General features: G+C 38.7%; 1 protein-coding gene and 1 long non-coding RNA gene across 2 annotated transcripts; one reads left to right on the forward strand and one right to left on the reverse strand.

The window, feature by feature from the left end:
• Positions 1 to 2,643: 2,643 nt before the first annotated feature.
• Positions 2,644 to 3,251, reverse strand: LOC104807523. Its single transcript, XR_770769.1, has 2 exons — positions 3,160 to 3,251; positions 2,644 to 2,883 (listed from the first exon to the last, which is right to left on the reverse strand). It is a non-coding gene; the product is annotated as an uncharacterized LOC104807523 (long non-coding RNA).
• A 943-nt stretch (positions 3,252 to 4,194) lies between these two features.
• LOC104807524 (RNA-dependent RNA polymerase 6-like) lies at positions 4,195 to 14,508 on the forward strand. Its single transcript, XM_010532829.1, has 3 exons — positions 4,195 to 4,288; positions 10,252 to 12,964; positions 13,416 to 14,508. The coding sequence occupies exons 1-3, from the start codon at positions 4,278 to 4,280 to the stop codon at positions 14,292 to 14,294; spliced, it is 3,603 nt and encodes a 1,200-aa protein (XP_010531131.1). The 5' UTR covers positions 4,195 to 4,277; the 3' UTR covers positions 14,295 to 14,508.

Here is a 14,508-nt window from a genome sequence, read left to right on the forward strand (position 1 = left end):
GGGACCAAAGTGACCAGTGGGACCAAAGTGACCATTGGGACCAAAGTGACCAGTGGGACCAAAGTGACCATTGGGACCAGGGGGACCAAAGTGACCAGTGTGACCAGGGGGACCAGGGGGACCAAAGTGACCAGTGGGATCAGTGACCAGTGTGACCAGTGACTAGTGTGACCAGTGTGAAATGTCTATAACACCGGTTTTAGTGATATATATAAGAAAAATGAGGTCAGATCTATACACATGTGAGGTCGAATTAAACCGAAAATTAATGTTGGGTTGTGCGATGAGAACTTGTCTTTTTCCCAGATCTATACAGATCTGACTGCACTCCTGTGATTTGATGCGATTTCGACGGTATATTCGCTGAGATTTCACATGTACATTCGGCGGTGTATTCTGTTTTTTTCAGCGGAAATTTATGGGGAGAGAAAGGGGGAGAGAAACGAGAAGAGAGAGAAATGCGAGGCAAATAGAGGGATTTCGCCGGTAGATTCGCTGCGATTTCGCCGGTAAATTCTGGTTTTTTCTGGCGGGGAGAGAAGCTGGGAAACTGCACGAGGAGAGAGAAACGAGAGGAGAGAGAAACGCAAATCGATGGAGGGTTACAAAAAGGTGTTGAGGGTATTATGGAGACAACACATTTATAAAGGTATTGTCTGAAGATGTTTTTTTTTTCGTCAAGTGAGAGGTATGCCATGAAGTCAATGTAGCAAAGTAAGGGCATTTATGATGCCCTCATTCAGCCCCTAATATACCCAAATAAACTTGGTATTAATTAAGGGGGCTTTTATCAAAAATACCCCTACAATGCTACAAAGACTTCAAGGCATACCCCTACAAAAATAAAATAAAAAGTTAGTTCAAAACATACCCTTATAATTATGTTATTCCCATAATACCCATTGGCGTGAGTCCCAATGACAGAAACAGAAGAGAGAGAAAACAGTTTTCGGTTCCCTAGAAAAAAAATTAAATATTTTAAAATTTTTAAAACTCCCTCCACCACAAAAAATTAAATTTTTCGCGTGAATTTTGAAATTTTTCGGTGTGACCAGTGTGACCAGTGTGACCAAGTGATCAGTGTAACCAGTGTGACCAGTGTGACTAGTGTGACTAGTGTGACCAAAACTAAATTTTGAACGGTGTGACCAGTGTGACCAAGTGACCAGTGTAACCAGTGTGACTAGTGTGACTAGTGTGACCAGTGTGACCAAAACTAAATTTTGAACGGTGTGACCAGTGTGACTAAAACTAAATTTTGAACGGTGTGACCGGTGTGAGCAGTGTGACCAAAACTAAATTTTGAACGGTGTGACCAGTGTGACTAAAACTAAATTTTGAACGGTGTGACCGGTGTGACCAGTGTGACCAAAACTAAATTTTGAACGGTGTGACCAGTGTGACTAGTGTGACCAATATGACTAATATGAACGGTGTGACCAAAACTAAATTTTGAACGGTGTGACCAGTGTGACCAAAACTAAATTTTGAACGGTGTGACCAGTGGGAGTAGTGTGACTAGTGTGACCAGTATGACTAGTATGACCAGTGTGACCAGTGTGACCAGTGTGACCATTGTGACCAGTGTGACCAAAACAAATTTTGAACGGTGTGACCAGTGGGACTAGTGTGACTAGTGTGACCAGTGCGACCAAAACAAATATTTGGAATTAATATGCGCCTCTTACATATTCTTCGACAGATTTGCTATGCATCTATCTCATTTTCATAAATAAAAAAAAACCACACGATTCACTCTAAAAATCATAAAACGCAAACACAAAACACAAAGTTTATGCATCAAACCAATCTCTTGTATTAATGAGTTTACCTTCGGTTCTTGTCATTTGTTCTGTCTTAGACCGACTCAAGAAGAAGATATGAGGTCGTCGGTGAAGATATGCTCAACGAAATAATCATTTTTCGTTTGTTTTTCTATGTATAAAAATGAAATGAGAAGAAAGAAAATGGAAGAGTTGAGAGAAAGATAAGAGTAGAGAGAGAAAATTAAGAAAGAAATGAAGAGTTGTCAAAGAATGAAAACAAGAGAGGTGAATTCAAAATGAAGAGAGGAGTATCACGTTACTTTTGTGAGAGGGTTAATTATGTCTTTTGTTCCTTTTATTTTTTTTTCAAAATTTTAGGGTTTTGAAGGGTATACCATGAAGTCTTTGTAGCAAAGTAAGGGTACTTTTGCTATTTTGTCTAATTAAGGCCTTGTTATATAAAACTAAAGATAACAACTAGTATTCTTTGTTTAATTTATATATATATATACAAATATATAATTTATTATGATAATATAAAATCAAATTTTACCAAAAACTATTTGACAACATTCCCATTATAGTTGTTTTATTTTAATCCAAAATTTATAAGAAAAGTATCGTTCCCACTTTATATTATACATTTAATTCCACCATTTGATCTTCCTAAATTCGTTCTACGAATTTATTTTCCTTTGACAGACCATCTGTAGTTAGTTCGACAACGTAATCGGAGATCATGCATTTAGATTTTACAGTAAATCAAATGTTAGATCTGAATTCTATTAAAAAACTAATTAAAGATAATCTGTTATTTTAAAGGAATATTAATGATATCAATATTTAAAAAAAACTAATTTTCATATACAAATCCAAATTCAAATTCAAATTTTCGGGATTAAAAATAAGAAGAAACAACACAATACAATAAGAACATTGGAAGTTGGAACAACAGAGAATGGAAATGAATTCATTTGTTGTAGATTTCTTTTTTGTTTGGATTTCATGGAAAGAAAATCTTCATCCGATATCAAGAAAATCACTGAGGAGTGGGAAGAGAGAAGGGGAGGCAGCCTCAGGACGGCTTCCTCCGTCTCCATCGGGTCTGATCTAGAATCTACACCAAAAACACAAAGACCAAACTTGAATTCAAATTTCTAAAACCCTATACCCAAAATTTCACGGCCGCCAAAATCGAATCCTGGACCAAGCTACGCTTCAGATCTTCAAAATCTCTTTTCAATCACGACCCTTACATCATTTCTCTCTTAGTATCATCCTCATCAACCCGTATTCCGATCAATCTCGCGAGACGGGTCATCGCGTTTTTGGGGTGAGGGTCGATTCTTCCATAAAAATAAGAAGGATTGGTTCGAGAGAATGCATATGTTACCTTGAGTATAAGGCTTGAAGAACTGCAGAAATCGACCTCGAAACGTGAGAAATCGAGCGAGAAAACGTCGAACGATGCTTCGAAATTGGGAGGGGAGTGCAAATGAGGTCGATGTCACAAGCTTCTCCTTACGTAGATCTGCAGATTTGCTCGGCATCGACTTTTCCATCGCCCATTGTGAGATGATTGAGGTCGATCCATGCGAATTTTCATGGATCGACTTAACCATGGGGTGATGTCTTGAAAAGGCAAGTCGATGCTGGTAGTCGAGGTCGATTCTTGGGTGAATTTCAGTTGATTTTGCAACTTGGCTTACATCGACCTCTCCACATCGGTCCATACTCAGGAAATCACCACCAGATTTTTGGCTTCTCGCGAGAAGGCGCTAATTTAAGGTCCTTACTTGATCTTATCCGATCAGATATTAGGGAGAGAAGTGACGAAAGGAGATGATCCACCTTCCGTCAGTCCCGGCTCCATCCTTCGAATTTTGTGTGGAACAAACCGGATCAGCATCCGCTTTCGATTCATTTCCGGGCTGGTTGCACGGGAGTGAGTTAACACATCCACAGAGAAAAATCGAAATTTCACAACAGCAAAAAAAGATTATTGCCGCAGTGAAAAGTAAGTGGTACAAAAGAATCTTTAAAATATTGTTTTAGATTTCAAAGAATAATTGAGTTAAAAAATAAATGAGAAAAAAATGTGAAAGATATCTTGGGTTTTTTTTATGACGTTTCTTTTCTCCCTTTACTATGTGGATTTTAATAATCGTCATTTTATTTGTGGTTTATTACATAATTTTAACAAGTGGTAAAGTCCAGGACCTTTTTTTTGAACTCTTAATAAAAGATTCGAAGGAAACAAAAGAAAACGGGAAAGGGGTCAAAAAGGTTTCTCATGGCGGACGACCCTACAGTCCTCTCCAACTACTTGTGCAGTAAGGCGTGTGATAAAGAAGCTTTGTCCTCCAGATACTTGTTCACCAAGGTGTACGATCGAATGGTTCATATATATAAATCTTGTGCTCAATTGGCGGAGTTGCATTTCATTTTCATATATATAAACTGTGTGCTCAATTGCCGGAGTCGCAATTCTCTCTCTCTTTGTCGGCATCGATGCCAATCGGGTAAGTGTTTATTCAAATAAATTTCCCTTCTTGATGCAAGATTCAGATCGATTCCGACCGTTTTAGCCATGCTTCGTATGCTTTTTTATACAGATCTTATTGGTTGTTGATTGCTTTATCCGTAATTCTCTAGCCCAAGTGTTATTGTTGATCCATTAAGGGGATTGATGTCGGGGTCTCGCTCTTTTAATCTGATTCTTCGCTTTTTTTCTATTTGTTTTTTAACAACGTATTTTTTCAAAAGACTATCTCGGTCTCACGAGAAACAAATATTCGGCGGTCCGTGAATTTTTATTATTCAAACATAAATGCTAATTTTGAATACATAAATTTTCCACAAAATAACAAAATACACATAAAGTTGTTCAGATTTTACAATACAAATAGAAATTCAATACAAACATTAAAATGCATACAAAATATATAATAAAACTAGTTGGATATTTTATAAATATAAATATTTGCATTGTACCCGGATACCCCGCGTATTGAAACCCGAACACGAACCTGTGGGTGGGATTTATCATCTAATTTATGTCGTACTCGCTTTTATTTATAATCGGATACCCAGATCTAATTTATGTCGTACTCGCTTTTATTTATAATCGGATACCCAGATTTCGTCATATATCCACGAACTCTCCTTGGATTTTCTTTCTTCCATAATTTTCCTTTCTAGCATAATCATTTTTGCACTTGTCCCACTCTCTTATTCAATCGCTAGATCAGTGCATAGAACGTGTAGCTTGTGCCATGGGTATGCTCTTTAAAAGACTCTTTTTTTCTATCTCTCTTATATCACCTATAATATCATCACATTGTCAAAGCTACGATCATTTCCACTTTTTATTTGCTAGTCATATAGTTTAGTTCACGATCTAATTTTAATTATTTCGTGAGATGTATTCTTTAATCTCCTCTTCATGATTGTCATGGTTTATCTTGAAATTCCAAACCTTATGATCTTGCATTTTATTTTAATTGGAATTATATAAAAAATATCTTCTATATACTATTTAATTATACCATTCTCCATCTGTAATCTTGTGTCCAGAATTGCAGTTTAGTCATATGATGATCACATTAGTCATAACATTAAATTTATAATAGTTTTATCAACTGATTAGTGTGATATATGAGAGGGGTGAATTAGTGCGATCACCATAAATTTAAAATTATGACTAAGGTGTAATTCTGGTCGCGTGGTTACAGATGGAGATGTTGGGTTTCGCTACGGATTCCTAGCATGCGATCATCTCGATCTAGGGTTTGGTTTACTAGGTTTCATGCAGCGGAAGAATAATCTAAACCTAGTCAAACGTCACACGCAATCAAAATCATCCGTAAAACCCCGTTTAATCGTGTATATCACCGTAGGAATCGAATACTTACCTCTTTCCTGAAGATCTGAAAGTAGCAATCGATCCAGGGCCTGTTTTAATCACCAAGAGCTGAAAGTACAGCTCCTCTACACGTATCCACACCGACGGGAAGGATTCCAAACGCTTTTGGAACTGATCTGCTAGGATCTGTGAAGTGAATAGGGTTTTCAAGACTTGGGATCGAATCCCTAGAACTAGAACCTCAAAAGGAACGATTTTCTTGTGTTCTAGATCTGTCTTAGGGTTCTGTAAGTTTTTCTTAGGTTGAGGACGGCGTCCAATACCTCCTTATAAGTTACAAACCCTAATCCTTGTGAAAAGAGACTTTTTTCCGAGTATTGACTCGGTCCGAGTCAGAACTCTGACTCGGTCGAGCCAGAACGAATCAACCCAAACCCATTGTCAACTCTTGACTCGGCCCATTGAGTATTGACTCGGTATGAGTCAAAACTTTGACTCGACTGAGTCAAAACATTAGCCAAGCCCAAAACACTTTCTGGGCTTCGACCCGCATGGAACTGACTCGGTCCGAGTCAAATACTGACTCGGTCCGAGTCAGAAGGCTTAAAACGTCCCGACACTCTGATTTGATCCGAAAACGGTTTTTCCGATCAAATCCAAGTCTTTCTTTCCGAAACTTCACATATAAGTCCATCCCTAATGGTGTGTGACCCTGTAGGCCCATTCGCAGTGGCAGCAGCCTCGAGAACCATTCCCGATCTACAAGTCAGGGTTAGCCTCTAGCAAGACGCCATGACCACCCACGTTGAATTGAGTTAGAAGTGATCTAACCGAGGCAATAACAGCTCGAGTTCTGATCCTTTATCTCCCGATATCATACGTTGAACAAGGGCATGGTTTGAGCTACCCTTCAAGTTCAACCGCTTTCTCGTCTTGGCAAATCGACTAATAAAATAGATGCAACTTCATCTATAGCGTGGCCACGCATTTTCATAGTCCGACTTCCACGAGAGGGCCCAGCGATATCTCTCCTATTGAGGAGGTGACAAGTCCCATATTGCATGTCCATTATCTCCATATGATTCGTGAACGTATCTGATCAACGCCGTTATAATCATCCGGTTAAAGACGACGTTTAACGCAGTCAAGACACGCCACTCCTCATATCAGATACTCTAGACATCTCAGGTATAAGGATCCGAGAACGAACCGCTGTATGAGATTCAAGTCATGACTCTGTCCATGTGACAATCTCATGCGGGTCAACCAGTCACTCGTTCACAACGAGTACCCATGATTGTGATATGCATCCAATGCATCAATCACACCTCATACTAGTCTTAATTCATCATTGTTCCCACAATGATAACTGACCAGGGAGTTTAGAATCATTCTATAATGATTCAAGGATGCCGAAATATAACAAACATGCCAATCATATAACGGGAATGTAATGCATTCATAAACCAATGAATCAATACAAAGTCAAAATGTCATAGAAATTTACATGTTGAAATCAAAATAGTAGATGTACAGTATTTTTGATAATGTCCTATTTTAATTCTTTTATATATAATTAAAATTTTATCAATTAATTAGTATTTATTTAAAACTATTAAATATTTTTGAAAAATTATTACTTTTTATTTTACAATGTAATGTAAACTAAATAATAAATAGGATGATGATATTGTTAATTAAATTAAGAAATTATAAAAAAATAATATATATCAGACGACCTACAACTAGGGATATTACAAAATTACCTTTAGATTTTAGCGAGCACTTCAAGATATACCCTAAAAATGTTAAGGTTTTAAAAAAATGAAAAAACGTTGAAATTGACCACAAAGTTAATACTGGTCGCATTTGAAAGGTGTGACCAGTGTGACGAGTTTGACTAGTGTAATAAAACTAGTCAAATTGGTCACACCAATAAAACAAAATTGATAATAAGTCTTAATTTTATTTTTGCGGATTCCTTTTGTATATGCATCATCAGTACTCGTCAAACTGTCACATCTTATCAAATTTTACGAATTTGACGATTTCAAACTGTAAATAGATCAATTATCACCCCATTCAACAAATATCTCAAGTTGAAAATAATCTTACCTCTCAAATTTTAACACCTTCATGTTTTTGACAATGCATGTTCTCCCCATTAGTTCATAAATAACACAGTTAAATTGGTCACACCAGATAATCACACTAGTTACAAGAATCATACATTCTTCGAACTCATTGATCGTGTAGCTTATTGCACATTTAAAGAATAATTTAGTAACGGTGTCACCATTTGTACCATTTTCTTTCTGAGCCTCTGTTAACGTGGACTTTTAAATTCTACGATGTACCTCATACAAAAGTCGTATTGCGCTTATTTGCATACTTCTCACACACCTTTGATTATGCTTTTATATCGGTTAGATAACACAATTACATCAAGACCATCCGGTATTACTTTTTGCTCAATCTTATCATAAACTACAACTGTGAAGCATTCTTCTCTTTATCTATTACACTCCAAGTTAAAGGATATTTGTGATTATCTTCATCTTGGGCAGTTGTCACGACCAATGCTCCCTTATATTGACTTATCAGAAATATTGCATCGATAACATCCACTTTACGCATTTACTTTTACGCATTTACTTTCATCCTTTAATAGTTGCCCCCAAGGCTCTAAAGAGGTATTTGAAAGTTTTTTTTATCATGTTCCAACTGAAATCTCGCTATAGTACTAAGATTTCTTTTCTTTAACATGTGCAACCAACCAGCAAGTCTATTATAATGTTCAACATGACTATCACGAATCTTATTTTCAGTAGTGTGCTTTCATCTCAATGTCATCATATACGATACACTCGCACCGTACTTGACTTTCACTCGTTCTACTATCTCTCTTGTTGTAGGAGTTTCAAGCTTACCAGCGTACTCTTCCTTTAAGTAATCTCTAACCAACTTCGCTGAACCTTTCATAGTTTTTTCTGATTCGGATACAAGTCAGTAATTATGAACGAGATTAAGTGATCTTACACTATAACGTGTGTAATTCTAAATCGCTACGATGCACAATTTTCAGAACCCGATCTATAAAACTTGCATCCTAATTCCCACAGCTTTATATCAGACTTCACTATAACATAACTGAAACAAACCTTAACTACGTCTTTCCATACCTATTATAAACTGCTTCCTTACGATCAAACCCATAGTCTATACTTCTATTCAATCCATCTCCATCACCATCGCCATCACCAACAATTAGCTAAGTCGACTTTGTTAGTTCCACATGCTATATCAATTGTAGGTTCCTCTTTTAAAACAATTGCATCTTCTCCTAGAACAATAGTATCTTTATGATCTGAATCATCTATAAGTTGTATGTATTGCTCGCAACTTTACTCTTGAAATCATGATTCCAAATCATATTGTTATTATAACGTACATAAAGTACATATAACCCCATATAGTCCAACACCAACACCACTAGCGGAATCAAGAGTGCATTCCAAACCACTTTCTTTTTCACATTTCCTTTTCAAATTTAGTTTTTCATTCTTCATGTGAAACATGTTTCTTCCTCTGTTTATTTTCGATCACTTGCTTGTCATTCGATATGTAAATCGACTCACTATTTTCTTTCATAGTTCGGTAACTTAGCTTGATATTTGTTTTATCTTTATCTACGTCCAGCCCAAAATATAACTCTTTAACAAGATGTCTGCATGTCAAATCAGTAAGAGGAAAAATGAACATCACTCCTTTGACATCTTTAGTTTTTTCTTCTCATTCATACACGTCACTCGCATTCACTACGCATTTGCCACCAGAATTGTAATAAATAATCGCCATTTTTTCATCATCTGAATCCATTACATATGTATAAAATAAACACAAAATGTGAGTAATATGACTAGTTTGAAGAGTGTGATCAAATTGACAAGTATGATCATTTTGACAAGTTTGACGAGTTTGTTCAGTTTGACAAATATGATTACTTTGACCAGTTGGGCTAGTATGTCTGGTTTGACAAGTCTAATCATTTCGATGAGTTTGACTAACTTGACGAATCTCACTATTTCTACGAGTTTGATACGTTTCACCAGTTTAACTGATTTGAAGTGATGAGTTGGATTGTGTTTAACTAATGTGACCAGTTTTCATTCACGTGTTTCACCAATTTAACTGATTTGAAATGACGATTTAGATTGTGTTTAACTAATGTGACCAGTTTTCATTCGTGGTGATTTGATTCGACTCTGTCTACACAATATGCTTTTGATATATATGTTTCATTTGACTTATTTATATCATTTAAATCGAATATAAACACCAAACAAAAAACTCCTAAATGCTCAAAATATATAATGATTTAAAAAAAACTATATGATGTTATCTTTATTTTTTTTCCTTGAGTGGTGGGTGTGTCCATAATATATTATATCACCTTATTGCAAACTACTCATATTTGAATCCTTGAAAGATTAAACAAATTGGGTTTCGCTTTTCGGATATTCAATTACAAAATGGCGGAAAAGGGTCTTTTGTTGGCATACTTCGTCTTCGTCCTTATTCCACTCTCTGAAGTGAAGAATGGTTGCTTTCTTTTTCCAGGGAAATGGGTTCAGAAGGAACTACGAAGGCCTCTGTCGTGACGCAAGTCAGCGTCGGTGGGTTTGGCGAGTCCGTCACCGCGAAGGAACTGACGGAATTCCTCGAAGAGGAGATCGGCCTCGTTTGGCGGTGCAGATTGAAGACCTCTTGTACTCCCCCTGGATCCTATCCTAATTTCGACATAGTCGACACCTCGCGGATTGCCAAGATCGATGATTACAAGACAGTGGCGCCTCACGCATTTGTTCATTTCGCAATCCCTGAATCGGCGGCGTATGCAATGAATGCTGCCGGGCGATGCAAGCTAACCTTGAATGGTCGGCCGTTGAAGGTCAGCTTGGGGCCTGAAAATCCGTACAACATTAACCAGAGAAGCCGGACCACCATGCCGTTTAAATTGGCTGGTTGCCGTGTTGAGATCGGGACCTTGGTTACTCGGGATGAGTTTCTTGTTGCCTGGAAAGCTTCGGGCGTCAACTTCTTGGTCGATCCTTTCGACAACATGTGCAGATTCAGTTTTACCAAAGACATCGCCTTCTCGCTCAAAGACACAGGGATGCACGGGGTGATAAAGTGCGATTTCAAGATGGAGATTTCGGTGAGAGAAATAAACGTGGTGAGGCAGTACAAACAATTCGGTAGCTATGTTGTTCTTTTGCAGCTGGCTTCGTCTCCTCGGGTGTGGTACAGAACTGCTGATGATGACATTTACGAAACTGTTCCTATTGATCTCTTAGATGATGATGACCCTTGGATTCGCACCACGGATTTCACCCCAAACGGGGCGATTGGTCGGTGCCTATCATATCGAGTACTCATCTCTCCTCGTCATGAAGAGAAATTGAAGAATGCCTTGGGTTATCTAAGGATGGGGAGGGTGCAAGAAGAGCGTGTGAGGTTGCCGCCTAGGATTCGCAGAGAACCAGATTTTATGGTTTCTAAGCATTTCTTCTGCATTGAGGACAACGAAGGGATCTCCTTCGACATTATGTTTCTGGTGAATGCTGTGATGCACAGAGGGACTGTTAACCAATTTCAGTTGACGAAGCATTTCTTTGATCTTCTGAGACAACAGTCCAAAGAAGTCAATGTGGCTGCTCTCAAGCATCTATGTACCTATAAACGACCAGTTTTTGATGCCTGCAGGAGGTTGAAACGTGTTCAAGAATGGGTTGTGAAGAACCCGAAGCTTTTAGAGAGTCATACGAAGTCCGATGACATCGTCGAGATCCGAAAGCTAGCGATTACCCCGACCAGAGCTTATTGTCTACCCCCTGAAGTCGAGCTCTCCAACAGGGTGCTCAGGAAATACACAGCTATATGTGATCGGTTTTTACGAGTCACATTTATGGACGAAGGCATGCAGACCATGAACTCCAGTCTTCTTTCGTATTATGCTGCTCCCATTGTGAAGGATCTGATATCATATTCTGTCTCTCAGAAGACCCGTGTTTTTAAAAGGGTGAAAACCATCTTAACTAAGGGGTTTTACCTGTGTGGCCGAAAGTATAGTTTCCTGGCCTTCTCGTCCAATCAACTAAGGGACTGTTCTGCATGGTTTTTTGCCGAAGACGGGAAAACGAGTGTACTAGACATAAAGAAATGGATGGGGAAGTTCACCAACAAGAACATCGCAAAATGTGCTGCTAGGATGGGGCAGTGCTTCTCCTCCACATATGCTACCGTAGATGTTATGCCTCACGAGGTTGATGACGAGCTTCCAGACATCACAAGAAATAGTTTTGTGTTTTCTGATGGGATTGGTATGATCACACCTGACCTCGCAGATGAAGTAATAGATAAATTGAGACTGGATGCAAACTGCCCTCCATGTGCTTTTCAGATCCGTTATGCAGGTTGCAAAGGAGTAGTTGCCCGTTGGCCATCAAAGGGTGATGGCATAAGGTTGTCACTCCGGCCCAGTATGAACAAATTTCACTCCAAACACACCACCTTGGAGATTTGTTCTTGGACTAAGTTTCAACCTGGTTTCCTAAACCGGCAGATAATTATTCTCCTCTCAACACTTGGCGTTTCTGATAACATATTCTGGGATATGCAAGAAGTCATGATCTCTAAGCTAAACCAGATGCTTGAAGATACGGATGTGGCATTTGAAGTTCTAACAGCGTCATGTGCTGGGCACGGAAACACGGCAGCAATCATGCTAAGCGCGGGTTTCAAACCAAAAACAGAGCCCCATTTGCGAGGAATGTTATCTTCAGTTAGAGCTGCACAGCTTTGGGGTCTTAGGGAAAAAACTCGGATCTTTGTTCCTTCTGGGAGGTGGCTAATGGGTTGCCTAGACGAAGCAGGGGTACTTGAACAAGGCCAATGCTTTATCCAAATTTCAACACCATCCATAGAAAACTGCTTCTCCAAACATGGGTCTCGATTCAGTGAGACAAAAAAAAATCTGCACATAGTCACAGGGTATGTAGCCATGGCTAAGAATCCTTGCCTTCACCCAGGAGATGTAAGGATTCTAGAAGCTGTTGATGTCCCAGAGTTGCATCACTTGTATGATTGCCTTGTTTTCCCACAGAAAGGTGAAAGGCCACACACAAACGAGGCTTCCGGAAGTGACCTTGATGGAGACCTCTACTTTGTAACGTGGGATCTGAATCTTATCCCTCCTAGCAAAAAAAGCTGGAGCCCAATGCTGTACGATGCAGTAGAAGCAAAGACTTTGACGCGCGCTGTCAGCCGCCAGGTTAATCTCTGATCTCCCACTTTTCTTTTCGTTGGCTTTTGATACTTTTCAAGTTAAACATTGAATTTTGTGCATCTGCTTGCATATAGTTACAGTTAAGGAAAATTCGATCATGGATTGCTCGTTTCGATATAACTTTCTGATATTTCTCCCTGCATTAATTGCATCGTGGATGCTTGTTTTGACCTCTTGAATTTTTGATACTTCAACTTATTTCTTAAAGATTCATGATCTGTGAGGTATTAGAAAGATATTGTTTTATGTAGCATGTGTTGGAACTCCATTTACTAAAAAAATATTGTATATGCTTTCATAGGCTCTGTAAAGAAAAATAAAGGTTGTAATATATTTGTGTTACAATCTTGTATTTGCTTTTTTTGGATGTCTTTACTTTGATATTGCCATTACGTCTGGGGTTAGTGAGGAATCGCTTTCTCTCGTCTTGTTACAGGATATTATAGATTTCTTTGTTAGAAACATGGTGAATGATCATCTGGGTAGGATCTGCAATGCACACGTTGTCCATGCTGATAGAAGTGAATATGGAGCCCTGGACGAAGACTGTATCCTTCTAGCAGAACTAGCAGCGACAGCAGTTGATTTCCCGAAGACTGGGAAAATCGTTACGATGCCTCACCACCTGAAACCAAAACTCTACCCAGATTTCATGGGAAAAGAAGATTACCAATCTTACGAATCGACAAAAATCTTGGGCCGGCTTTACAGGAAAATAAAAGACGTTTATGATGAAGATGACACTGTTTCATCGGAAATCAACTCAGACCCAAGGGACATCCCTTATGACACTGACCTTGAAATCTCAGGTTTTGCAGATTTTGTCCCCGAGGCATGGAATCATAAATGTTCTTATGATGGGCAGCTGACGGGCCTTCTCGGGCAATACAAGGTGCAGAAAGAGGAGGAGATTGTGACGGGTCACATCTGGTCAATGCCTAAATACACAAGCAGGAAACAAGGCGAGTTGAAGGAGAGATTGAAGCATTCTTACACTGCATTGAAGAAAGAATTCAGAAAACTCTTTGATAAAACAGACCCGGAACACGAAAATCTCAGCGATGAGGAGAAAAACCTTCTGTACGAGAAAAAAGCTTCAGCTTGGTACCATGTCACATACCACCCAGAGTGGGTGAATAAGTCTTTAAAGCTACAGCAAGATCCAGGTGCATCTGGCAACACAGTGATGCTCAGCTTTGCTTGGATAGCTGCTGATTACCTTGCCAGGATCAAGATCCGATCCCAAGGTAAAGAAACTTTTGATGTGGGCAAGCCTGTTAATTCCTTGGCTAAGTATCTTGCTGAGCGCATCTAGTAGGTATATGTCCGCAATCCCGAAAAAGTCTTTAAGCCGCATGGCCACTCTGCCAGAAACTTCAGTACTTGCTCTATAGTTTTGTTGGTTTGTGACTTGCCTATGCTTTTTTGTTTCTGGTTTTGTAACTCGTGAATGAAGTGAACTCCTGCATTACAAGACTTTTTTTGCCTATTCTGATTCCGTCTCTTTCGAATGGAGTTTAGTTGATTAA

Source organism: Tarenaya hassleriana, unplaced genomic scaffold (genome assembly GCF_000463585.1).
Source record: "Tarenaya hassleriana unplaced genomic scaffold, ASM46358v1 Cleome13, whole genome shotgun sequence".
Classification (NCBI taxonomy): Eukaryota; Viridiplantae; Streptophyta; class Magnoliopsida; order Brassicales; family Cleomaceae; genus Tarenaya; species Tarenaya hassleriana.

What these genes read in the sequence shown, in the direction of transcription:
- LOC104807524 (XM_010532829.1), top strand. An exon ending in CGCGCGCTGTCAGCCGCCAG is followed by an intron (nt 12,965 to 13,415) that starts GTTAATCTCTGA and finishes GTCTTGTTACAG; the next exon opens with GATATTATAGATTTCTTTGT.